This window comes from Triticum aestivum, chromosome 7D, assembly GCF_018294505.1.
Source record: "Triticum aestivum cultivar Chinese Spring chromosome 7D, IWGSC CS RefSeq v2.1, whole genome shotgun sequence".
Classification (NCBI taxonomy): Eukaryota; Viridiplantae; Streptophyta; class Magnoliopsida; order Poales; family Poaceae; genus Triticum; species Triticum aestivum.
In genome coordinates this window covers 450772912-450800845 of record NC_057814.1, presented here as the reverse complement: position 1 = coordinate 450800845, position 27934 = coordinate 450772912, and the positions used below count along the sequence as shown (strand labels likewise).

Genomic DNA, 27934 nt, shown 5'->3' with positions numbered 1-27934 from the left:
GTGTTAACGGAATTTGCTTGCAAACAGGTGGTCCTAAGATTCACTAGATCTGAATATTTGTACAGTTGTTTCAACCAAAATCGCAACACCCATGAACATGTATTCTCAAAAAGAATATGCCACAAACGTGAAAATATTGTGCATTCACGGTAAACCACATGGTCACACGAAATCTTATCTGTTACAACACAAGCTAGCATAACGATTCCACAAATATTAGTATTATGAGACTACATAATCTTGTACAGTGTGGTCGAAACTGAAAATTGGCATACAAGTGGCTCATGCAGTTCCTGATTTACATGGACACACTTCATAGATATCTTGTTTTGGATCCAATGATAATCATCGAAGCTGTATGCTATATCAAACACCAAACTCTTTGTTCAGTTGGTAGAATACTGCTGCATTATGGCACTGGCTTCATCAACTGAAAGAAGCATCTGCACAGCATTTTCCATTGTGGGTCTTTTTCTACTATCTTCTTCTACACATGAAACAGCCAACTTGATCATTGTTCTTGCTTGCAGGTTATTGAACTGGCGGTTCAACCTGGAGTCAATGAAGTCAGCAATCCATAACTGTTTGCTACCCTCCAGCATCAGATTTTCTGCAAGCATCCTAACGACCCTTCGAAGGACCATTTCCACTTCGTCAGCATTTGACGCCCAGTCTGAAACACGAGCCCCCTTCAGTAGTTCTAGGAGAACCACTCCAAAGCTGTAGACATCAACCTTTGCTGTTATTGGGAGGCTAGAAACCCACTCAGGAGCTATATAACCTCTAGTTCCATGGATCCGAGATACATTTTTGTTGGATCCACCCCTATTCAGAAGTTTTGCAAGGCCAAAGTCGGTGATCTTTGGCTCCAAGTTCTCATCCAACAGTATGTTCTCAGGCTTCAGGTCGCAGTGGATAACCCACTCCAAGCACTCATGATGAAGATAAGCCAATCCTTTTGCCACCCCTAGAGCAATCTTAAATCTTTCATTCCATTGAAGTAATACCTGTGAGCCCTTTCTACTAAACAGGGTTTTATCCAATGAACCATTCTCAACGTACTCTAAAACCAATATCCTGTGTGGACCATCAGAACAGAATCCCCAAACCCTCACCAGATTCATATGGTAAATCCTTCCAATCACACTCAGTTCATGTTGGAATTCTTCTTCGCCTTGGTTTATGTCTGCCAACCTTTTCACTGCTACCGCCCTCTTGTCTTTCAAGACCCCCTTGTACACAAGACCAGATGCGCCCCTCCCAATCTGATACTTGAACTTCCGAGTTGCTCTCTGCAACTCCTTGTATGTGTATCTCCGGAAGTGGTTGGCTAACATCTCATAGCCAACCTCAGCTGGCCATACTCCTGTTAACTGCTTGCCCTCCAATCTCAGCATAAACCAGCATCCTAATGCCACGAACATTACCTCCACACAAAATATCGCTGATAAGAACCCATAGAAGTACAAATACTTTGATCCACTCTGATTGCTCTTGGGTATATCTGGAAAATCTGCAGTGAAATATTTGTTCTTTGCACTACAGTTAGGAGCATATGTGGGACCAAAAGGCTGCGATTGAGGAATTGAGGACCCTGAGACCTGTACTGTCTTTGGAAGCTTGAGATAGATAGAACCAGGTAAACCTGGGCTGGTTACACCACCAACAAGGGATGACTTTGGATAGCAGGATCCACTTCCTTGCCAGTATGAGAAACCTTTGCAACTGCAGTCATTCATGCATATCTGCTTGCAAGTATCAAAGGAAACTAAGCTGCGCTTACTTTGATCATAAGCTATGAAGTCAGTGGAGGGTAGCTTCACAAATTTCATCTCCTGCCCATTACAACTGAGGTTGAACTTCGGCCGGCAACCTTTGCTCCGGTCACTTGGGTCGATGACCTCGTGTCCAGGGGCACATGCACAAGCAGGCCTAGGTGTATACACACATATTCCATTCATACCACACAGACCATGCACGAAGCAGGTCTGAAATGCTATCCATGTGACCGACCATTTCCGGTTTTCTAGACTGTATAATCGGAGGTTGCCATCATAATCCAACGTTAGCCTCCTCATAATCCCGGGACCCCAGTCAGTAGACTTGAAAGTCAAATCATCACTCCCAAGGAAATACCCCCAGCTATCAAGGACCCCAACGGTGGTGGTACTAAATGGGTTTCGTTGCCTTGCCCAGGTAGCAAGATCAGGCTTTGGCCAATAGATAAAAGAGATGTTCTTCTCATCGTCAAACAGTGAGAGCAAATGCGCATCGTCGAAATGGAAGCTGTAGTGCCCCGGAACAAGTAACCTATGAGTGGACACCAGCTTTGTAGCAGCACTGATGCTCTGATTGGGCAGCAGCGTGTCAGTAGGAGAATCAAAGCTTTGCCACAGAATGATATCACCTTGGCCGCTGACGACGAGGTTGCCCGTGTCCAACAGCCGGGCTTGCTCGGCCTCTGATGAAGAGCTGACATTGTTTTCCCACGCGGGCTGGCCATTGTAGTCTTCCACAACCAATCTGCCGTCGGTGTGCAGCACGGCCCGGGATCCCCAGGAGTAGACGGGGCGGAGATGGTTTGCGCTCCAGACGACGGTCTTCTCGGCCGTGTCGGCGAACCAGACGGAGAAGACGGAGGCGTTTGGGGAGATGTTGTGGAAGCCGCAGGTGAAAGCGCCGTTTGGTGAACGGAGCATGCCGGAGCCATCCTCGACGGAGAGTGAGGAGCCCGGCGAGAGGAATTCGCGGGCCGGGACGCGCGAAAGCAGATGGATCATCAAAGTCAGTAGAAGCAGGGAGGTGGAGCGGGCCTCCATATTGGTTGCAGGCTCGAGGCACTCAGGTTGATCTTTCCTTTGAATGATCACAGGTGAATGCTGTTATAGGAATCCACCAGCAGTGCACCCTCCAGAGGAAGCGATTTACTGCTATAGTTTAATGAATACGGAAGTGTCAGGTTCTGGTCAGTTCCATGAATAGTTAGTTGTGAATTCTTTATCCTCAAGCTGTGCTGTATTTCATTAGTATACAAGGGCTGCCGGGTCCAAATTTCCTTCTCGGGACAAAAATGGCCGGCTTTGCAGCATGGACTCCATTGTTTTGTTGCACATAGCCTTCTCTCGGTGGACTGTCGTCGTTTCCTTTGGTGGCAACTTGTTGTATTCAGTCAGCAACAGTTGAACTATCCTGTGTGGTCTCTGTGTTGCAGGTTCCAGCATCTTAGAGTTTTCCCTTGTTTCAGGCTTTCAGCTGGCTGGTGTATAGTCCTGAAATATGTTTACCGTACCCCGTCCGCATGATCTACTTATCTACTCAATAGAAAGACAGATCGTCCTCACCCTTTTTCAAAGAAAATGACATGGGACCAATAAAAAATTTACAAGAAAATGTAAGCGTTGAATGTTGATTCATACAGGAAAAAAACGGTTTATGGCCACATGCGCTGCAACGCATGATTTAGTCAGTGTGCACACGTAGTGGTCTACCCATTGTTTCTTTTTCTTCAAAAATCAAAACCGGGGGTCTACCCAGGCCATTGTTAGCGTCGTCACGCTGGAGAACGGAAGTGGTCAGGTACGTACTCCCTTCGTTCGGAATTACTACCTTTGTCCCATAATATAAGAGCGTTTTTGACACTACACTAGTGTCAAAAATGCTCTTATATTATGGGAAGGAGGGAGTACATGACAAGCTTTTCAGTCACGATGCTGTTCCTCCGGTACGTAGATGACAAAGGACGGGTCTCGCCGCGTCAAATTTCAATGTGGGACTTTCTGCATTGCCTGTCACTTTACTTGACTGCCTAACAAGTGACACCGCCATCTCAACAAAATAAAACAAGTGGCACCCAAGGGTACGAGATTTTAACACATAGCAGTTCCCTGCAAAAAAAGAAAGTGTCATCGTTTGTAAGATCGTTGCTTTTTTTTCAGACTATATATTCCACCAGCCTTCCAAAAAATAATAATCAGCGATACTGAATGACACCATGACTGGAAAAAGAACCGAATGTTTGAAACTTTGTGACAAAGTAAATCTGAATAGGCAATTCAGATACAGGCGCGACTATGTGTTGCTTGACGCGAGAAAGGGCCACCTGAAGCGGCTAAAAAATGGGCCGGTCCACTAGGCTTCCTGAAGCGTGCATGATTTTTAAGGTTTGAATTGTTGTTTCTTCTTCTTTGCTTCTTTTCTGGTTGCTCCACTTCTTTGATTTTACTTTGGCAGACGCGGCTGTTCTGTAAAACGTGGCAAAAAAAAGTATGCATTTTGGAGCATCATTTTCTTTTGCCACGTCTTTCACAAATGACATTTCATGATGAAACTTTTCAAGCAATGAAAACAATCGTCAATGTTCGGTAAAAAGAAAATTCAGAATTTTTTGAATTTTTTTCCTTTTTTTTTACCGTTCACCTCTGACACATGAGCTCGGGATCAGAACAACAATTTCGCTACTTTGACTTCTTTTCTTCTTGCAATATCCTACGTGCTTCTTCTTTGCTTCTGATTACTTTTCTTCTTTCTTTTTTTCAATGCTTGTTTTCCAGGAAATTGTTGATTGTTCAAAATAAAAATGTTGATTTGGTAGTTAAGAAATGTATGTGCAATACTTAAAGGATGTACAACAATTAATTTAGGTGAAAAATAGTCATTAAAATAAATCTTTTTAAGCCTTTTGAAAAAGTTTTGGTAATGTGTTTAGATATGTATTTGAAAAAAGGTCATGATATATCCAAATAAGAAAATGTACACCTAGTGGTAAAAAATGTTGATTGCTCAAAGGAAAGATGTTGATTTAGTAGTTAAGAAACTTATGCGCAAGATACAAGAAATTACAAAAAAGATGGGAAAAAGGTACCGTTGCTAAATGTATTTGCCTTTGGGAAAAGTGTTGAAAATGTGTTAAAAAATGTTCAGAAAAGCCTTTAAAAAGACAAGGAATGTACATTAAAAAAGTTCTTAAGCCTTTGGGAAAAGTGTTGGTAATGTGTTTTAAATATGTATTTGAAAAATGGACATTGCATGGCTAAATAAACAAAATGTACACTTAGTGTCACAAAATGTTAATCAAGCATAAAAGTGTTAAACGTGTACAAAAAATGTGTTTGATGTATGCAAATAATGTACAACGTGTATGGAAAAGTAGACATAAAAAATAAATATATGAAAAAATGTTAAAAGTGTGTAATAAAATGTTCTTGATGTATACAAAAATGTGCGTGTATGAAAAAAGTACACACCAAAAAACATATATATGAAAAAAATGTTAATCGTGTATCTGAAAAATGTTAACTGTGTATAAAAATAATGTTTCATATGCATGTAAAAACTGTACAGTTTGTATGAAAAATAGGCATAAAAACCTATATACATGACAAAATGTTAGTCATGTATTTAGAAAATGTTAAACAAGCGTAAAAAACATAGGTATATGAAAAATGTACATCGTATATAAAAAAGTAGACATCAAAACCATATATTTGACAAAAATGCTAATCATGTATTAAAAATATGTTCAATGTGTAAAAAAATGTTTGGCCGAACCCACCCGTTCCTGACGTTGCGCCTAAAATCCAGACTGGCTCCACAGACCAACACCAGTCTTTCTTGCGCACTTTGTCCTCACTCGTACCCACCTGGAAATAAATTCTGAGTCGATCACCCATCATCAGATTGCTGCAAGCGAAACACGCTTAATTTTTAGGGTCCTTTTGGATGGGCTTCCAAAAAAGAAGGTGCACCTTGTTGATATAAGTAGTCTATCATATTAAGTCGGGATCTCCCCGCCTAGCTCCCATTCCAGTGGTGCGTCTAGCATCGTTGGTGGGCGTGTGGAGGTGTGTCTCCGGCGGATCTATCCTCGGTGGATTTGCTCGAATTTGGTTGTCTTTTGTCTATGTTCGTGTGTCTTCGGATTGGATCCTTTCGATCTATGTTATCCTTCATCGGCGACGGTTGCTGTTCTGGTGCGCTGGTCCTATGGGGCCTTAGCACGACGACTTCCCGACTGTCTACTACAACAAGTTGTGCCCGACTCTGGCGAGGGAGGGTCGATGACAGCGGCGCGCCTTCGGCTCACTTGAGTGCTTGTAGTCATCGCTAGGTGGTCTACGGACCTGGATGTAATTTTTATTATTTCTGGTGTTCGTTGTACTACCATGATTGAAGATGAATAGATCGGAAGTTTTTCGAAAAAAAAGAAACAATAAAACAAGCTAGTCAGGAGGCAACACATCGATTTATACTCCTTAGCCATCCGATGATGCTCATGAACATACCAGATGCATTTGCCATCGTTTTTAACTAGCCCAACTTAGCAGGGATGTTGCTCCGTAGTGACCCAGGTGCCTTCTGGTGAACTGGGCCAACAAGGGGTACCCCATCAAGCGCTTCCAAATGATTCTCCTGGCACGACGGTTGCAAAAAGCCGTTTTTGTGGTCCAGTCTGGTTAGGGCATCTTCAACGCAAGACGCCTGTAGAGGCGCTTATGGAAATAAAATAAATACGATAAAAATTAAAAGCATATAAGCGCCCCCTCCTTTTCAACGCTAGACTCTAATCACAGGTGCTAAAGGACCAGCGACTACACTCAGGGCTTCGTCTCCTGCGGTAGAAAAAATCACAAGCGCCTCGTTCCTTTTCTGGCATCGATGCCATAGGTGACGCCAGGATTAGAGGGCCTAACTACCCTTCGACAAGGAAACAAATCCTAGCGCCTCTCTCTTAGCGCCCCCGTTGGACATACCCTTACACACCCTACGTTCGCCGAATCTGCACATTCACGCTAAAATTATTTCTTTGCAATTTGTTTGCTTACTTGCAATAGTAGAGGTCAAGTTGCGTCATGGGATGTGTCCTTCCTCTACCAACTTCCAGAACTCCCCTTTGAGCCATGTAAGAATAGTATATCCTAGAGAAAAGGAGAAATAAAATCTACTTGGCTGGATATTCAAAACGAGGCTCAATTCACATGTCCTTGTGTGAACAGTAAATACACAACAAATAATTAGAAAATTAAACTTGTCCATGTGTCCTAACTACATGAAGAAATAAAACTTGTGGTGCTTTGGGGAGGGGGGGGGGGGGATCGGTGCTCCATGCAATTTTTATATTGTTTTAGAAAGAACTTTGTGGAAAAAGATTTAAACATTTGTTTTTCCACACCTCCTCCATTGATCTCCCCTCTCTCCGTCTTTCTCCTTAAATCCAAAAACATTTTTGTCCCTAATATTAGACCAATTATTGTTACTCATATTGCTTGGACACTAAATATATGTGTAGAGCATATTTGATCAAAATCATATGTTCGTTCAAAGTTGTCAAATATGTGTACCATTCTTTCATCAAGGTAGACAACATGTGCTTTTAAGTCCTAGTACTCAATAATAGAATGCCACTCATGAACCCAGTCCTTCCTGTCACCACCTAATCCGCTCTTGAGAGCCACCACTACCGCTTTGGCTACCTTCAATTCTAAACACCAGGAGATCCGCACCGTCGCGGCGAGGAAAAATAGGAAGATTGCACATCGCTTCTCAATCTTTCATAGTTGAAGTGGTCATCTCAATGTGTGCTCAGTCTGCCGAGAGTTTGCTTAGATCAGTCGTCTGCTTTGTTCAAGATGTTAGACTCATTTAGTAACGCCACTAAGAGAGAGGGAATTTGATCTGGATCCAAGAACTTCTCCAGAGAGAAGTGAGAGAGAAAACAATCTAGATGTGGCCCTTGTGCAAAATCTCCCTAATGTAAGATGGTGGTAGTTTTAAACCCTCAAAGATCCTCCAATAATGTAAAAAGAGTTGTATAGTTATATCGGGCTTAACCCTGGACCATAGAGTCCATGCTGGACAAGGCAACCCGAGGAGGAGTCTTCCTGGATGAGGACCGTCGGGGAGGCACACCTGGGAGGAATCTGCCCCCTAGGTTGGCCAACCCGTGCACCCTTGCACCTATATATAGGTGTGAGGGGTGGACCAAAGTTACACCAATTAGCCCTTGGCTGCCCTCTCCCTCGCTACCCATGCCCGGTACTTTCGGTCTAGATTGAATCACGATCAGACGCTGCTAGGGGTAGTTCTTCGTACTAGTCCACAGAATGTTGTTGTATGCATGGACCTAGAGGTGTCGTCATCTTCGATACTAGATCGGTGGATCACCCAGGAGAAATTCTCGTGGCTGGGAGGCATAACTTAGCCGCAGGAATCATCATGCTTCACCAATTGTTCTTCCTCTACTTCTACTACATGGATTGGTGGTGAGATGGTCGTTACTTTTACCTCAATTATGTTCCTTGGATTGGACTGTGCACATATTTTTTCTTGCATAACATGCTCCCCTACATCTAGATATTGTTATGGACCCATAGTCCAAGGAAGACTACTCACACATGGACATGGTGGCATCAAGGTTCCTGAAGATAGTTGTGAAACATCCTGTCTTTGGTGTGGTAATATTGGAGTAACATATCTTTCAACCAACCCTCTTTTCCATGCCAGAACAAAACATATATATTGACTTTCATTTTTTAGATAAATAGTTTCTCGTAAGCTATTGGACATATGGCTTCATAAATCCATTGTAAGTTCGATAAATCCAAGGCTATGAGAGTCTGTCTTAATAGGAATGATAGAGTACTCATATCAATAAGAAATTCCTTCTTTTCTAGAAGCCCATTTGCAAGGAACTTAAAAGTTAAGCATACTTGGCTTGGAGTGATTTAAGGACGTGTGATTGCGAGAAGTTGCTCTCGGGTGCACACGAGTGAGGACAAAGTGCGTAGGAGAGACTAGTGTTGGTCTATGGGGTCACTTTAGATGTCACCAGGCATAAAATCCAGGAACCGGCGGATGTGGCCGGGGCGTTACAATTGGTATCAAAGCTGACCCTCACGGCTACACAGGCGTGTTTGAGTCAGGTGCACGGGCATGTGGTGTTGGGGAACGTAGTAATTTCAAAAAATTTCCTACGCACACGCAAGATCATGGTGATGCATAGCAACGAGAGGGGAGAGTGTTGTCCACGTACCCTCGTAGACCGAAAGCGGAAGCGTTAACACAACGCGGTTGATGTAGTAGTACGTCTTCACGATCCGACCGATCAAGTACCGAACGCACGGCACCTCCGAGTTCTACACACGTTCAACTCGATGACGTCCCTCGAACTCCGATCCAGCCGAGTGTTGAGGGAGAGTTTCGTCAGCACGACGGCGTGGTGACGATGATGGTGTTCCACCGACGCAGGGCTTCGCCTAAGCTCCGCAACGGTATTATCGAGGTGTAATATGGTGGAGGGGGGCACCGCACACGGCTAAGAGATCTCAAGGATCAATTGTTGTGTCTCTGGGGTGCCCCCTGCCCCCGTATACAAAGGAGCAAGGGGGAGGCAGCCGGCCAAGAGGAGAGGCGCGCCATAGGGGGGAGTCCTACTCCCACCGGGAGTAGGACTCCTCCTTTTCCTTGTGGGAGTAGGAGAAGGGAAGGGGGAAGGAGAAAGAAGGAAGGGTGCGCCCCCCTTCCCTAGTCCAATTCGGAGCAGACCATGGGGAGGGGTGCGGCCACCTTTTGAGGCCTTTCTCTCCTTTCCCGTATGGCCCATTAAGGCCCAATACGAATTCCCGTAACTCTCCGGTACTCCGAAAAATATCCGAATCACTCGGAACCTTTCCGAAGTCCGAATATAGTCGTCCAATATATCGATTTTTACGTCTCGACCATTTCGAGACTCCTCGTCATATCCCCGATCTCATCCGGGACTCCGAACTCCTTCGGTACATCAAAACTCAATAAAACTGTCATCGTAACGTTAAGCGTGCGGACCCTACGGGTTCGAGAACTATGTAGACATGACCGAGACACGTCTCCGGTCAATAACCAATAGCGGGACCTGGATGCCCATATTGGCTCCCACATATTCTACGAAGATCTTTATCGGTCAGACCGCATAACAACATACGTTGTTCCCTTTGTCACCGGTATGTTACTTGCCCGAGATTTGATCGTCGGTATCTCGATACCTAGTTCAATCTCGTTACCGGCAAGTCTCTTTACTCGTTCCGTAATACATCATCCCGCAACTAACTCATTAGTCACAGTGCTTGCAAGGCTTATAGTGATGTGCATTACCGAGTGGGCCCAGAGATACCTCTCCGACAATTGGAGTGACAAATCCTAATCTCGAAATACGCCAACCCAACAAGTACCTTTGGAGACACCTGTAGAGCACCTTTATAATCACCCATTTACGTTGTGACGTTTGGTAGCACACAAAGTGTTCCTCTGGTAAACGGGAGTTGCATAATCTCATAGTCATAGGAACATGTATAAGTCATGAAGAAAGCAATAGCAACATACTAAACGATCGAGTGCTAAGCTAACGGAATGGGTCAAGTCAATCACGTCATTCTCCTAATGAGGTGATCTCATTAATCAGATGACAACTTATGTCTATGGCTAGGAAACATAACCATCTTTGATTAACGAGCTAGTCAAGTAGAGGCATACTAGTGACACTCTGTTTGTCTATATATTCACACATGTATTATGTTTCCGGTTAATACAATTCTAGCATGAATAATAAACATTTATCATGATATAAGGAAATAAATAATAACTTTATTATTGCCTCTAGGGCATATTTCCTTCATGTGGCGCATGGCACATGTGGCCCGCCGTGGCACACGACATGGGATATGTGCCGGACTGACGTACATAGTGCGCGAACAAGGAACATTTCCCGTGGGCCAACGAGGACGTCGGTTCCTTTGAGTGGGGGTGTATGTGAGAGCCTGGCTTAATAGGAATGATAGACTAATCATATAGACAAGTAATTCCTTCTTTTTTCGGGAGCCCATTCGCAAGGACCAACAAAGTTAAGCATGCTTGGTTTCGAGGGATTTAAGCATGGGTGCCCGACTAGGAAGTTGATCCCGAGTGCGCAAGACTGAGGACAAAGCGCAGGATAGACTAGTATTGGTCTATGGGCTAGTCTAGATCCCGCCAGGTGTAATGACCAGGAATCGGTGAATGTGGCCAGGGTGTTACAAAGGCCTTCAAGAATAGTCTCAACTTGGACTCGCCAATATTGAGGGAGGATATTAAGTGATAAAGCTTAGAGTTTAGAGTTTGTTAGTCGTAGCTCCTAGATATATGTTGTAAAATGGTAAGATTATAAACCAGAGAGATCTCTTTGTTTCTTTCTTATAAACCATGATTGTAATGATCCAAGGATGAAAAATGTCCATTTTTCAACACTAAACTTATTACTTCATTTAAGACAGAACCTTAAACTCTAAAGCCGGTTACTGCGCACCACCAACTCTCAGTACCGTTCATGACTCAACCCTGCACTCAATGTGCCATGAAACCATGGAAGCTATGATCAACACGGTGCCACACATTAGAATTCAGGGCAAATGGAAATATATATGGTTCACACAAATGAGTCGCTTTTATTGTGGATACTACAAGTCGAAAACTTAAACATAAATCACTTTTGGTTGATCAGATCGCTTTTATTGTGGATACTACAAGCTTAAAACATAAACATAAATCACTTTTGGTTGATCAGCGTCTCGAAGTTCACTGGCGCTGTGAATTGCGTTGTGCCATTGAGAAATGTTGTTGTGGCCAGCTTAGCGGCCTGCTCCGTCGGGTTCTCCTGGTCCCAATACCAATACTCCATGCGGTTGGCACATGGTGGTCTATAGTTAGTTGCACATGGGCCTTCGCAGCATGAGGCCCCGGTGTTCACAAATCCTGTGCATCCATCAACAGGCCATAAACAACATAAGTATAGTTGACGAATTTGTGACCCTGTAGGATTATTTGATATTCCTAATCAATTTTACCATATGCCGACGGATTTGCGCTGACTACATCTGAGAAGGCGTAGAAGTCAGCGATGGAGTAGCGGAGTCCATCAAGGTTGGAGGCGAGGCCGGCCATGAGTGGCTTGATGCCGTCGTTGAAGTCCTTGGGAAGGCTGGTCATGAGGTCGTCGCAGGTATGGCTCACCACCGGCGTGCACAAGGTCGGGACGTTGATTATCGCGAACTTCCTCGCGCCCAAGTTGTACAAGGCCGTAATGTTGTCCCCGTAGGAGGATAAGAGGTGTGGGACATCAGTTTTGTTATCTGGCTCCGATCTGGTCATGATGTTGTAGATATAGTATAGATCATTAGCACCGACGCTGATGAGAAAGAGGGAGTTGGACAACATCTTGCTCAACTCTTGCCGGCTACGGTTGGCCTCCATCTTCTCTATCGTGGCCGCGAAGTACTTTACTTGGTCCATCAATGGAATGTTCAGTCCGTCATCCTGTAAACATCATTTTGTGATTAATTGTAGTTGATGTCCAACAACACCTTATGCCTAGTTTTTTTAGGGGCCCTTATGCCTAGCTTGTTTGCAATAATAGGCCAGGAGTTTAATCTTTCAAACACTCTGGATTGCGACAATTGATGTGTACAAAGCTTATGATGTTGTTGCAATGGTCCTTGTATGTCGTATGTCCAAATATATTGCATATAAATTATGTTGTGCTTACACATTCCTGAAAGAGTACCCTACCTGTCGATGTAAGGCATATAATAAACGAAGATAAGTAGACAATAAAAGTACATGCATTCCTGAAAAATATGCATGTAAATTCAAATACACATGCATGCATATATATGAAGGTGTCCACTTACGCTGTCCCTCCAAATCCCAGCGGTCGCGGAAGCATAGTTGACTCCAGCAAAACCGGCATCAAGTTTTGCAGGACTATTAAGAGACATATAAGCAGGAGGGCTCATCTTGAATCCCATAGCCTTTGCTGCATATTAATCAAAGACGATATACCCACTGGTTGACAACTGGATAACTTAGCTAGTATATCCATGCATTCCAAAGATATTGTTCTTATTCTTGATTTCAGACTATAATGCATATTTTGAGTTGTCATACAATTTAAAATGCTAATGAAACCAAAACAAATAGAAGAGAAAGTAGCCAGGCTTATATGCATACAAATACAAGAGTAAAATCTGTGATTAGTAGGAGTGAACAAGGAGAAACATCGATAAATTCACATGCGTATCCTATCATATGAAATATGATGAGAAAAGTTATACGCCTTGTAATTTGAAATGGAGATGGTATTCAGTGCTCACTCCATACCAAAATATAGTGCATATTAGTTTTTTCTTAAGTCCAACATTCTAAATTTCGTAAAAGAATAGGAATATTTTACAGTACCAAATGTATACAATATGAAAGTATATTTCATAATGAATGTAATAGTATAGATTTGGCATTGTAGACGTTGATAAAATTTCCTATAAACATAGTCAAAGTTTACGAGGTTAGAGTTCAGAGAAAATTAATATGCACTATATTTCGACATAGATAGGGAGTAGTTATCAAACCATAATAGAATTTTTATCCCATATAAGTGGCTTATTGAACTTCATATCTTAATTACATTTCTTTGCAGCTGATAGCATATATGGTGTTATCTTTCAGTATTGTTTTTCAATTGCTATGGGTAAAGTAAAACAAATTAAGTTAGTCCATACATGAGAAAACAAGAATATATCAAATCGAAGACTGTTGGCAAACAATGGTTGAGAAAAGCTTCATATCAATGTTTAGAACAAGTAGATCCACCATGTGCATAATTGGTTATGTCAATGTCTTGAGCAGTAAGTAAATCATGAAAAATAGGAATAACATGATGGGATCAAAGTAGCATACCGATGAAGTCAGCCATGTTGAATCCGTTGCTGAACCTTCCGGTGGGCTCGGATTTGGGGAAGTCTATGCCGTAGTAAGAGTGATTGGCTCTCCAAGGGTCTCCTACCTCGTTGGGTTCTATGTAGTTGTTGTTGCCGACGTCCAAAGACCCGTCTCCGAACACGAACAACGCCGGCCGCACTGGCTGCACCTGGTCAGCTGCACAGAATAATGCACCTCAAAGGCTGAGAAATTCATGAGATGGCAGCGATAAAGTTTGGCCTAACGGATGTACACATACGGCAATATGTCTGACAGGAGGGGCAGAGTGCGATGCAGCTCTGGGGGCACCTGTCGGGGCAGATGCCCGTGCACCCGGGACGCTTCTTCTCGGTGTCCGTGCACGTGAACCTGCTGTTGCCGCCTTCCCCGTCCGCCGCGGCCACCGGCGTCTGCCCGGACGCCGAGACCGCCAGCATGCACAGGAGCCCCGCCCCGAGTGCACACGCTGCGGCAGCTGGCCACCGCGCCATTGCTGCGAACTTACCGAAGGACGCTAATCGATTGAGCTATAAGCAAGTGCGGGTCTGGGCCGGTGTTGCTGGCTCCAGTTGATGTTACGACCTGCGCTGGGTGGTGTTCATTTATAGGCTGGAGGCCAGCATGTTGGGCGGACTAATGGCGCGTCGGAGAGTACGGGCAGGGTCAGCGATGTACGATAACTGGGGTCTTACTTATCCGAAAAGTACTGTGAGCATCAAGTTAACCAGCGTGCAGACTTGGCCCTTGGGCAATGTGTGCATAAGTGGGTCAGCGATGGAAGAATTAAGGATGCATGTAACTTAGAAGCGAAAATATTGATATGGCGACCCACGTACAGCGTTCCAATTTCTCCTACGAAGCTATGTACCTAATGCAATGTGTATTTCCTTCGTTGTAACTTGTAAGGCGCCTTGGGCGATGTCGCGTGATGAAGAGAATGGCCTGACAGTGACGTCAGTTTTGTGGAGAGCATTAACGCAACTAGCGTGGCGGTTATTGCCAGAAATCATAGGCGAAGTCATCATCTCCTCATGGGATTTTGTTGTGTAGTGCACTAATGTTGACGAAGCGGAATTTCATGTGTGTCACGTCAGTCTTTATATCAGTATTAGCCTTCACAAGTCCAGTACTATAGAATTTGATTGCTCTTTTGTGGTCTCCTATATTGCAAATGAAATTCTTGTCAGGACGCTTGTTAATCTAAAGATGGAAGTGCTTAGCATCATAAAGCTTTTAAACAATTTCAAGATTATTAAGATCAACCGTCAGGCTAATGGCATAAGAAATTGTAAAGTTTAATTTTAATAATAGATCTAATGATTTTCTTAATAGTATTTCGCCCTGCGTGGTGTATGCGGTGAGAAATAATATATAAACATTTTTAGTTAATTAAGGTAGCCGCCTTGGAGCCAAGGCAGACGGAGGAACCTCTTGAACTTGGAATCCACTTTCCACTTGTCTTTCATATGCTCGGGTATGCTGTTTGACCATTATCTAATGATATTTCTTACTTTGATGGGGTTTTTTATTTAAAAAAAGTGACGCTCAGCTTGCCTTGTTTTGTAAGTGATGAGATCAGCGGTTTAAATCTATTATATACTTTTACCTCTCATATGAAACGAGGAGATAAGAGTGACCATGTTAAAAAAAACTCTTAAGCTGGTATCCCAGCTTGTGCGACTTCTTTATAAACGCTAAAGGTGGTATCTAATATAAACAGACGCTACCTCGTCAGATCGTTTATGGGCAGTCACACGTAGAAGTCAAAAGTCAGCATCACGAATCTTAAAGGGCAAGCATGAGAATGAGATTAGCTCAAATCTCAATCTGCATCCTAAGCATCTCCTCAAACGTTGTTTTCTAGACTAGCTAGTCAACTACTCATTCCGCCTGAAACAAGCAATCCATGCAATAGCATGGTTTAGACTAGCTAGACTGGGTTTTTTTTTAATCGTAATAACTTTATTCCTCAGATAATAGCAAGGTCATTTACATAGTTGTGAAGAATAAAATCAGGGACGAAAGTCTCCCAAACCTCAGAAGTACTATTGCTAAAACAATCCGCTAGCATATTTGCCTCTCTGCTACAGAACTCATAGCTAATACGTGCAAACTCCATTGCGAAGAGGGAGCACTCTGCCATCACAGGAACATCCACTCCCATATAAGCATCCGGGTCAGATATAGCTTCCAAAGCGTTCATGCAATCCGACTCAATGATGAGATTTGTGCATCCCAGATTCGCTGCCAAGTATAGTCCAGAACGGATGGCCATTAGCTCTTTTACCTCGCTCTTCTTCCTAATGCATGTTTTTTCTATCAATAGCTCAATCAACTCACAGGTCACACACACACAAAAAAAAAACACAGGTCACATGTGGCACCCATCTGCAAATGGATCTCGACCGAGGTTCTGTGAGTTTCCGATGTGTCAAAGTCCTTTTTTTTAGTAGGCAAGTTAGCAATATTTTGGGATCGCCTATATATTCGACTAGATAAGACCCCACGCGTTTATGCGGAAATTTAAAGCAACAGATATATGAAGAATAGAAAAAAGAACATATGAGAATAATACCCTTCACATTCTCGCCATGTACATAGAGTGTGGATGCACGTTATAGTTTCTTGTGGCCTTCTAGCTTCAGTGAAATGACGTGTTACTAATATAAAAAAATGTTCATGAGGAGGGTTTTGCATGTGCTTGATGATGTGTAGGGTTTGCATTGGTTGAAAAATAAAACATGGAGAGCTTGTATGTGCTAGAAAAATTACCAGGTTATAACTATATTTGAGAATAGAAGATATCTGGGTTTTCCTTTTACCAATACCCAAATTTTCTACATGACAAATCGAATAATTTTAGGAAAAAAATAGATTTTAATGAAGCAGGAATAATTTGTTTGTGTGTGGGGGGTGAGGGGGGGGGGGTTCTTGAATGGAGAAAAAAAATCCTGTTTTTAAAATTCGAAATAATCCTTTTTAAGGAACATCTTTTGTGGAAAGGAACCAATTTAAGGAAAAATATTGCTTTCGAACAATCTTTAATGTTAACAGAACAATATTTTCACAAAAAAACTAATATTGGATATAAAAATAATGGTTAATCCTTCGCAAAACCGTAAAGTTCCAAATCTGTATATAGTTCAAAAAGGTAGTTTTGGAAACCTTAGCACCATCCGATGTCATGTTGACTTTGTATATAACCCACATCACCACCATGTATTTGTCGCAGCAGTACTGCCATGAATGATCAAACGAAAGAAACAAAATATGCACTAAATTTTAGAACAGAGGGAGTAGTATATTACTACAAGAAATTCTTAAAAATTACATATTTAAATAAAAAATTACACAAATGAAACACAAGAACAAACAATCTTTGCTTTTATAAAGGTGAAAACGTTTTTTAATTATAACAAAAAATGTGATACAACACATATTATGAAATTTTATTAAACAAGAAATAATCAGTTCCCCGAGGAATCGTATTTGGTCCCACCGAGTTTGCTTGACATCCTCTCTGTTGCCTTATTGCTTCACTTCGGTCTTACCGAGTTGACGCAATTGGTGCCGCCGAGTTGATGTTTGCCCTAACCCTATCACATCGGTCCCACCGAGATTCCTAACGTTCACATTTTGAACTAAATCGGTCTCATCGAGTTCTTCCATTCAGTCTGACCGAGTTGGGTCAAATATGTGTAACAGTTGGATTTTGTGTGGAGGCTATATATACCCCTCCACCCCCTTCTCCATTTGAGAGAGAGCCATCGGAACGTGCCTACACTTCCAACCTAATTTTCTGAGAGAGAACCACCTACTCATGTGTTGAGATCAAGATATTCCATTCCAACCACAAGAATCTTGATCTCTAGCCTTCTCCAAGTTGCTTTCCACTCAAATCATCTTTCCATCATATCCAAATCTGTGTGTGTGAGAGAGAGTTGAGTGTTGGGGAGACTATCATTTGAAGCACAAGAGCAAGGAGTTCATCATCAACACAACATCTATTACCTTTTGAAGAGTGATGTCTCCTAGATTGGTTAGGTGTCGCTTGGGAGCCTCCGACAAGATTGTGGAGTTGAACCAAGAAGTTTGTAAGGGAAAGGAGATCGCCTACTTCGTGAAGATCTACCTGAGTGAGGCAGGTCCTTCATGGGCGATGGCCATGGCGGGATAGACAAGATTGCTTATTTGTGGACCCTTCATGGGTGGAGCCCTCCGTGGACTCACGCAACCGTTACCCTTCGTGGGTTGAAGTCTCCATCAACGTGGACGTACGATAGCACCATCTATCGGAACCATGCAAAAAATCTCCGTGTCTTCATTGCATTTGCACACTCCAAACCCATCCCTTTACTTTCTTGCAATCAGCATGCTTTACTCTTTCCAATTCTCATACTCTTGCCATGCTTGCTTGAGATGTATTGTGAATGCTTAAACTTGTGCTAAAACTCCACCTCAACTTGAAGAATTCAAAAACTACCACTTTTACTTGTTGAGGGTCTAATCACCCCCCTCTAGACCCCTCTTCTCGATCCTTTCACCATGTTTTGTCTTCCCCCCAATCACCTTTGTCTAACTCCACCATCGAGAGTATGATGTGCAATGTCGGCAACGACCAACTCTTTGAATATGATATCGGTAGATAAGATCTACAAATAAGCATTTTAACTACTTGAACATTGCAAAAGATAAGCACGAGTCATTAGCTTCGGCCGAGATGTCTTTCATCAGCCAGACTTCATCAAAAGTTGCAACTAGTATTGGTGGTGCTATCTTGGTTGGGAATCCATTTTATGTGGACACCATAGAACTTTCCTCTATCTCTCTCACATAACTATTAGTTTAGGAGGTAAATGTTGAGCCGTTGGCTGGTTTTCTCCTTGCAATGTCTTCATATCCAACAACAAAACAAGGATTGTGTCCAAGCGCATAAGAACTTGAAGAAATTTCATGTGATGAACATTTTATTGTAATCCTTACCAAGACAAAACACACATGAGTACAAGAGAGCATACAAAGCTATATGTATAATGAAAATTCTTGAGATTACTTCGCTCACCCATAGGGTCTTTGCCACAACAAAAGATGAATAAATTCCCACCAAATATAATAGCACAAAAATGGCCTTCTCTTGATTCTTATCGTCTCTATCATCAAACGCCACAATATGACACAAATGAGCATTAATAATCAGAGCAAGGCCCACCAGATTTGTGTCAAATCTGTATCAGTAGTTCTATGTACCCATTCGGACGGATACAACTCAAATAATGCAATTTTAATTTAGAGGATGAAAATAGTGAAGCCCATTGATAAAATATTGGTGTATGTTTCCATGAACAAGGAGATGGCTCTTAGGTAGAGGTAACCACAAAACAAACCATGTTGATATTGAGGTATGTAGACAAGGCCATCGCTGGAATTTTGGAGGCTCTAGTGCAAACTGAGTACAGTGGTCCCAACTACTATGATAGAGTATGCGAAACATTTCCATGGGTATATATATTGCATACCATGAAAGTCACTATACAGGCATAAAACATCAAAAATGTAAATTTTATTAACAATAAGGTCTTAATTATATGGTACATGTACTACAACATAAATAATTATTGAAGAAATGTAATATGGTGTAGTGAAGGGGGAGAGGGCAAAGCCCCCTAACCCTAACAAAAGGTGAGGAAGGAGGGACAAGCCTCTTGCAAAACATACTTTAGTAATGCATTTATGTATGTACATGTATAGGGCGCTTATTTGAGGTGGACCTTACTTAGTTGCACCTTTTGCCATAGCTCAGGGCTAGCCCTGATGGACAATGGTACCGGCATGGGGATGGCATCGGTGGCTAAAGAAAAAATGGACATAGCTTGCTCTAGCTTGACTTGTGATAACCCACAAGTATATATAGGGGATCAGTTGTAGCCTCTTTCGATAAGTAAGAGTGTCGAACCCAACGAGGAGCTAATGGTAGAACAAATATTCCCTCAAGTTCTATCGACCACCGATACAACTCTACGCACACTTTACGTTCGCTTTAGCTAGAAAAAGTATGAAAGTAGAAGTACTTTGTAGGTGTGATAGGATAGGTTTGCAAGATAATAAAGAGCACTTAAATAGAATCTAGGGGCTGTTTAAATAAAGACACAACTAAGTTAGTTTTAGTAGAGAGCTTTTTGTCACAAGAAAGTTATTTGTCCCTAGGCAATCGATAACTAGATCGGTAATCACTATTGCAATTTTATATGAGGGAGAGGCATAAGCTAACATACTTTCTCTTCTTAGATCATACACACTTATGATTGGAACTCTAGCAAACATCCGTAACTACTAAAGATCATTAAGGTAAAGCCCAACCATAGCATTAAAGTATCAAGTCCTCTTTATTCCCATACGCCATAACCCACTTATCCGTGTTTGTGTTTCTATCACTCACGCAACACAGACAATAAGGAAACCATGAACATATTGCAAACCCTACAGCGGGGATCCCTCACGCTTGCGCGACACGGAGAGCACCATAGGACAACACCAATAATAAAACATGCAACTCAAACCAATCACGATCATCAATGAACCCATAGGACAAAACGGATCTACTCAAACATCATAGGATAGCCATACATCATTGGGAAATAATATATAGCGTTGAGCACCATGTTCAAGTAGAGATTACACCGGGGAGAAGGGGTGTTACACCGCTGCATAGAGGGGGAGAGAGTTGGTGATGACGGCGGCGAAGTTGTTGGTGTAGATTGTCGTTGCGATGATGGCCTCGGCGGTGTTCCGATGCCACCGGGAGAGGGGGGGAGAGAGCCCCCCTTCTTCTTCTTCTTCTTCTTCTTCCTCCTTGACCTTCCCACTAGATGGGAGAAGGGTTTCCCCTTTGGTCCATGGCTTCCATGGCGGCGGAGGGGAGAGAGCCCCTCCGAGATTGGATCTCTCTCTCTCTCTCTGTTTCTGCGCTCCCTGTTTCTGGCCTTTCACCGTTTCTTAAATTCCCGGAGATCCGTAACACCAATTGGGCTGAAATTTTAACACGATTTTTATCTGGATATTAGCTTTCCTGCGCGAGAAGAAGGGCACCAACCGCCCTAGGGAGTGTCCTCAAGGACCAGGGGCGCGCCCTCCGTCCTTGTGGGCCCCTCGGGCATCGTCTTGTGTTGATTCTTTTTCCTAAAAATCACATATATTCCAAAATAATCTCCGTAAGTTTTTATCCCATTTGGACTCCGTCTGATATGGATTTTCTGCGAAACAAAAAACATGCAACAAACAGGAACTGGCACTGGGCACTGGATCAATATGTTAGTCCCAAAAAATAGTATAAAAAGTTGCCAAAAGTATATGAAAGTTGTAGAATATTGGCATGGAACAATCAATAATTATAGATACGACGGAGACGTATCAACTTGTTGCAACAGGGAGGCTTCGAGCAACTCGGCTACTTCCCTTGCAATGAAGGACATGAATTTTGGATTAGGTTGGTTGGATCTGTTCATATCTTTGTTAATAATGCACGAATACAGGATAATGAGGTGGCACTCATGTAGCACGTATGAGGCGCAGCCGTTGCCTCCCTCTTCAAGAAAGAACTTAGGGTTCCTCCAACTTCTTCCGGAGTTGTCACCGAGCCGCCTCATCTCCGGTGGCCCTAGGGCGATGGAGGTGGATCTTCCTCCATTTGTTGGTATATTTGTGAGTTTCATTAGGGTTTGTGTCCTACTCGGAAAAATGAGGTGATGCATCTCCTTGAAGATGGAATAAGTTCTCCCTGCATGGCCTCCATTCCGGTGTTGCGTCTAGCGTTATCGGAGGACAGGTGTGTCTCTGGCGGACTCGAGGGATTTGGTCGGTGTGGATCCGCTTGGATCTAGTCGCCTTTGTTTCTCTGTCTACAGGTTGGATCCTTTTGATCTATACTTCTCTTTATCGGCGGCGGTTGCTATTCTAGTGCGATGGTCCTACGGGGCCTTAGCATGACGACTTCTCCTCTGTCTACTAAAACAAGTTTGGCCCGACTCCGGTGAGGGAGGGGTGATAACGACGGCGTGTCTTCGGCTCGCTCTAGTACTTGTAGTTGTCTCTATGTGGTCTACATTCATGGATGTAATTTTTATTATTTTTGTGTTCTTTAATTCCTAATGTATGCTACACATACTAAAGAATATGATAGGCCAAGTTATAACTTTTTTTAGAAACACGGTAAAGGTGCAGATTGCACTGGTGAATCGAGCTTTTTTTTAAAGGAGGGTGACCCACGGCCATTGCATCAGAACGAAGTATGCAACCATATATTATTAATAATGCAAAATCCAGTAGTCGAACAATCTCAACCCGTAAATAAAGCGGAAAACAAACCATGAGGCCGTATACCTCGTGACGGTAACTCCCTCAGATAGCCACTAACCCTCATCTTACAAGACACATAAAAAAAGGAAAATACACAACTCCTAGGCTACGTATTCAAGAAGAAATCACCGCACGTGCGCCAATGATGGCGAGTCTACCATAAGGTTGAACTCCGGACTCTCATCCACAAAGGCAAGCTTTAGTCCACCACCTTCAGCAACGACACGGCGTAGGGGCGCGTCGACATAGCCCGATTCCAGATCTTGTGTTTTCACCGGAGTGCATAAGCTCGTCGTTGAAGCCATCTGTACCATCTGCCCTTATCCGTCTACCGACGCCTCGATAGTCGGGTACCTCTGGAGAAGACAACGGAAGACAAAGACGTACCAAACCGCATGCCTCCCGCTACTGTCGCACCACCTTCGATCCAACAACAACAGACTAAACATGACACCTCCGCCAGAGCCACCGTGCATCACCTGCCGGTAGCAGGCATGACTTGTCGTCTCCAAATAAGACATAGAGCGTAGCATCCATCGATAGCGCATCCACCGGTTGCTGCACCTACCGGCAACAGGCACGACCCGATAACTCCAAAAGAGTCACATGTGTCACCTGCCGAGCCACATCGAACCCGATCGGTTGATGGAAGGGATGTCCCATACTGCCACCATCCTCAGAAAGGTCGTCACCACCACGAGATCCAGACTCCAAGTCTCCCACACGACCCCGGAGTCCACCGCCGTTGATGAAGAGGGGGCGCCGCCCTGATTTCGGGCACTACAGGGAGCACCCACTGTCGCACTCGCCGTTGTCGTCTGATACGTCTCCAACGTATTGATACGTCTCCAACGTATCTATAATTTTTGATTGTTCCATGCTATTATATATTCTGTTTTGGATGTTTAATGGGCTTTATTATACACTTTTATATTATTTTTGGGACTAACCTATTAACCGGAGGCCCAGCCCAAATTGCTGTTTTTTTTGCCTATTTCAGTGTTTCGAAGGAAAAGGATATCAAAGGGAGTCCAAACAGAATGAAACCTTGGGGAATGTGATTTTCAGAACAGACGTGATCCAGAGGACTTGGAGTGGACGTCAAGCAATCAACAAGGAGGCCACGAGGCAGGGAGACGCGCCTGCCCCCCTGGGCGCGCCCCACCCTCGTGGGCCCCTCGTAGCTCTCCTGACCGACCTCTTTCGCCTATATATACTCATATACCCTGGAAACATCATATACGGAGCCAAAACCCTATTTCCACCACCGCAACCTTCTGTACCCGTGAGATCCCATCTTGGGGCCTTTTTCGGCGCTCCGCCGGAGGGGGCATCGATCATGGAGGGCTTCTACATCAATACCATAGCCTCTCCGATGATGTGTGAGTAGTTTACCTCAGACCTTCGGGTCCATAGTTATTATCTAGATGGCTTCTTCTCTCTCTTTGGATCTCAATACAAAGTTCTCCTCGATTCTCTTGGAGATCTATTCGATGTAATCTTCTTTTATGGTGTGTTTGTCGAGATCCGATGAATTGTGAGTTTATGATCAAGATTATCTATGAACAATATTTGAATCTCCTCTGAATTCTTTTATGTATGATTGGTTATCTTTGCAAGTCTCTTCGAATTATCAGTTCGGTTTAGCCTACTAGATTGATCTTTCTTGCAATGGGAGAAGTGCTTAGCTTTGGGTTCAATCTTGCGGTGCTCGATCCCAATGACAGTAGGGGAAACGACACGTATTGTATTGTTGCCATCAAGGATAAAAAGATGGGGTTTATATCATATTGCATGAGTTTATCCCTCTACATCATGTCATCTTGCTTAAAGCATTACTCTGTTCTTATGAACTTAATACTGTAGATGGATGCTGGATAGCGGTCGATGTGTGGAGTAATAGTAGTAGATGCGGGCAGGAGTCAGTCTACTTGTCATGGACGTGATGCCTATATACATGATCATACCGAGATATTCTCATAACTATACTCAATTCTATCAATTGCTCGACAGTAATTCGTTCACCCACCGTAATACTTATGCTATCTTGAGAGAAGCCACTAGTGAAACCTATGGCCCCCGGGTCTATTTTCCATCATATTAATCTCCCGTCAACAAGCTATTTCTTGCGCCGTTTATTTTGCTTTCTTTACTTTTAGTCTTTATCATAAAAATACCAAAAATATTATCTTATCATCTCTATCAGATCTCACTTTTGCAAGTGGCCATGAAGCGATTGACGACCCCTTTATCGCGTTGGTTGCAAGGTTCTTATTTGTTTATGTTGGTGTGTGGGACTTGAGCGTGGTCTCCTACTGGATTGATACCTTGGTTCTCAAAAACTGAGGGAAATACTTACGCTACTTTACTCCATCACCCTTTCCACTTCAAGGGAAAACCAACGCAGTGCTCAAGAGGTAGCAAGAAGGATTTCTGGCGCCGTTGCCGGGGAGTCTACGCACAAGTCAAGACATACCAAGTACCCATCAGAAACTCTTATCCCTCGCATTACATTATTTGCCATTTGCCTCTCGTTTTCCTCTCCCCTACTTCACCTTTGCCGTTTTCTTCGCCCTCCTTCCGTTCGATCTTGTGTTACCATGTGCCTTCCTTTTGCTTGCATCTTCGCTTGCTAAAAGTTTATGGGTCCTCATCCCCTTGCTAATCTTTTTAAGAGATCCAATTATGATGAACCAATTGCTAGTGAGTTTTGCGCACTAGATTATCTTTATGAAGTTTTGCTTGAAATTCGTGAATCTAAAAATTGTGATGAAGTACTTTATGAAGTGATTCATGATATATCTTTGAATAAAAAGCATGATTGCAATGATGATATTATAATTAATGTCAGTTGTGCTAATAATATGCAAAACCCTAAGCTTGGGGATGCTAGTTTTGCTATGTCAACAACTTGTTGCAATGATCATGATTGGGGTGATTCTTCTTATAATCTTGAAAATTTAATTAAGCCCATGATGAATATGAGATTGATAATACACTACAAAAAAAAAGACACATCCGTGACATTTTGGGCCGAACAATTTTTTTTTCTTTCATACTTATGACACTTCTATGACGATAATTGTGACAAAACCCGGTATCATCATAGATGTGGTGGGGTCCTACTTCTATGACAAAAAATTATGATACAAAAATGGGCTTTTCATCCTGGGCGGGCCGGAGACGCAGCTGCATGACATTCTTTGGGCCGTCCATGACGGAAAAAACCGTGGTAGAAGCGAGGGCGAGGAAAATATCGGGGTGTTCCCGGTTACGGTGGGTGGTTGGGGCCGAGCGATGCGCGTTTCTCTCATACACGCACGCGCGTGGGTGCGAGGCGTTGGGCTCTAACTGAACCCGAGCGATTGCACTGCAGGCTACGCGTTACTAAACCCGAGCGATCGATCGATGGCTGTTAACTGAACCCGATCGAGCGATTCCTTCGCTATTGCTGCTAAATGAAGCCGATCGATGCCGCCTCTGGATGAACAGTGAGCATCGCTGGGGGGGTTTGGATGAACAGTTCCTGGTGGGGGTGGATGAACATGACCCCGTGGTGTTTCCTCTAGATGAACAGGACCCCGATCGATCGAGCCGGTTGGGGCTGGATGAACAGGACCCCGTGGAGGGCAGGATGAATAGGACCACCCCGTGGAGGGCAGGATGAACAGTAGACGGTGGAGGGCTGGATGAACAGTAGCCCGTGGAGGGGTGGTTGAACAGGAGCCTGTGGAGAGGGCTAGTTGAACAGTAGCCGGTGGAGTAGTGCTACCTCTTGAGCACTGCGTTGGTTTCCCTTGAAGAGGAAAGGGTGATGCAGTAAAGTAGCGTAAATATTTCCCTCAGTTTTTGAGAACCAAGGTATCAATCCAGTAGGAGATCACGCTCGAGTCCCATGCACCTACACAAACAAATAAGAACCTCGCAACCAACGCGATAAAGGGGTTGTCAATCCCTTCACGGTCACTTACGAGAGTGAGATCTGATAGATATGATAAGATAATATTTTTGGTGTTTTTATAATAAAGAGTAAATAAAGATGCAAAGTAAAATAAACGGCAATGAAAATAACTAAGTGTTGGAAGATTAATATGATGGAAAATAGACCCGGGGGCCATAGAATTCACTAGTGGCTTCTCTCAAGAGCATAAGTATTACGGTGGGTAAACGAATTACTGTCGAGCAATTGATAGAATTGAGCATAGTTATGAGAATATCTAGGTATGATCATGTATATAGGCATCACGTCTGCGACAAGTAGACTGAAACGATTCTGCATCTACTACTATTACTCCACACATCGACCGCTATCCAGCATGCATCTAGAGTATTAAGTTCATAAGAACAGAGTAATGCTTTAAGTAAGATGACATGATGTAGAGGGATAAACTCATGCAATATGATATAAACCCCATCTTTTTATCCTCGATGGCAACAATACAATACGTGCCTTGCTGCCCCTGCTGTCACTAGGAAATGACACCGCAAGATTGAACCCGAAGCTAAGCACTTCTCCCATTGCAAGAAAGATCAATCTAGTAGGCCAAACCAAACTGATAATTCGAAGAGACTTGCAAAGATAACCAATCATACATAAAAGAATTCAGAGGAGATTCAAATATTGTTCATAGATAATCTTGATCATAAATCCACAATTCATCGGATCTCGACAAACACACCGCAAAAGAAGATTACATCTAATAGATCTCCAAGAAGATTGAGGAGAACATTGTATTGAGATCCAAAGAGAGAGAAGAAGCCATCTAGCTAATAACTATGGACCCGAAGGTCTGAGGTAAACTACTCACACATCATCAGAGAGGCTATGGTGTTGATGTAGAAGCCCTCCGTGATCGATGCCCCCTCCAGCGGAGCGCCGGAAAAGGCCCCAAGATGGGATCTCACGGGTACAGAAGGTTGCGGCGGTGGAAATAGGGTTTTGGCTCCGTCTCTGATGTTTCCAGGGTATATGGGTATATATAGGCGAAAGAAGTCGGTCAGGGGAGCCACGAGGGGCCACGAGGGTGGAGGGCGCGCCTAGGGGGGTAGGCGCGCCCCCTGCCTCGTGCCCTCCTCGTTGATTTCTTGACGTGGACTCCAAGTCCTATGGATCACGTTCGTTCCGAAAATCACGTTCCCGAAAGTTTCATTCCGTTTGGACTCCGTTTGATATTCCTTTTCTGCGAAACACTGAAATAGGCAAAAAAACAGCAACCTGGGCTGGGCCTCCGGTTAATAGGTTAGTCCCAAAAATAATATAAAAGTGTATAATAAAGCCCATTAAACATCCAAAACAGAATATAATATAGCATGGAACAATAAAAAATTATAGATACATTGGAGACGTATCAAGTAGTGCGCGGTGGAGGCTGGATGAACAGGAGCCCGTGGATGAACAGTCGCAGGTGGAGGCTGGAGGAGGTCGACGGTGGATGAACAGTAGCCCGTGGAGGCTGGAGGTGGTCGACGGTGGAGATGAACAGTATCCCGTGGAGTCCCGTTTTGCGGTACGCCCCACCCCTCCCGATGAACAGGACCCCCGTTTCGACCGTAGCGCTCCAACACAAGTCCGTTTCCTCTGTTTTGCGGTACGCCACACCCCTCCCGATCAACAGGACCCCCATTTCGACCGTAGGAGGTCCGTTTCCTCCGTTTTGCGGTACGCCAGACCCCCTCCTAATGAACAGGATCCCGTTTCGAACGTCGCCGGTCGAACACAAGGCCGTTTCCTCCGTTCTGCGGTACGCCAGGCCTCGTTTCCATCGGCTGTTCCGTCCAAGCCCTCCCGATGAACACGACGACGTATTCCGTTCTGACCCAGCCG

At 43.6% G+C, this 27934-nt stretch overlaps 2 protein-coding genes across 2 annotated transcripts; both read right to left on the bottom strand.

Moving 5' to 3' along the window:
- Positions 1 to 359: 359 nt before the first annotated feature.
- On the bottom strand, positions 360 to 2819 carry LOC123170115 (putative receptor protein kinase ZmPK1). Its single transcript, XM_044587955.1, has one exon. It carries the CDS (start codon positions 2817 to 2819, stop codon positions 387 to 389), a length of 2433 nt encoding a protein of 810 aa, XP_044443890.1. The 3' UTR covers positions 360 to 386.
- An 8585-nt stretch (positions 2820 to 11404) lies between these two features.
- On the bottom strand, positions 11405 to 14312 carry LOC123170350 (GDSL esterase/lipase At5g55050). Its single transcript, XM_044588198.1, has 5 exons — positions 14018 to 14312; positions 13738 to 13935; positions 12693 to 12817; positions 11850 to 12318; positions 11405 to 11757 (listed from the first exon to the last, which is right to left on the bottom strand). The coding sequence occupies exons 1-5, from the start codon at positions 14247 to 14249 to the stop codon at positions 11552 to 11554; spliced, it is 1230 nt and encodes a 409-aa protein (XP_044444133.1). The 5' UTR covers positions 14250 to 14312; the 3' UTR covers positions 11405 to 11551.
- Positions 14313 to 27934: the final 13622 nt, after the last annotated feature.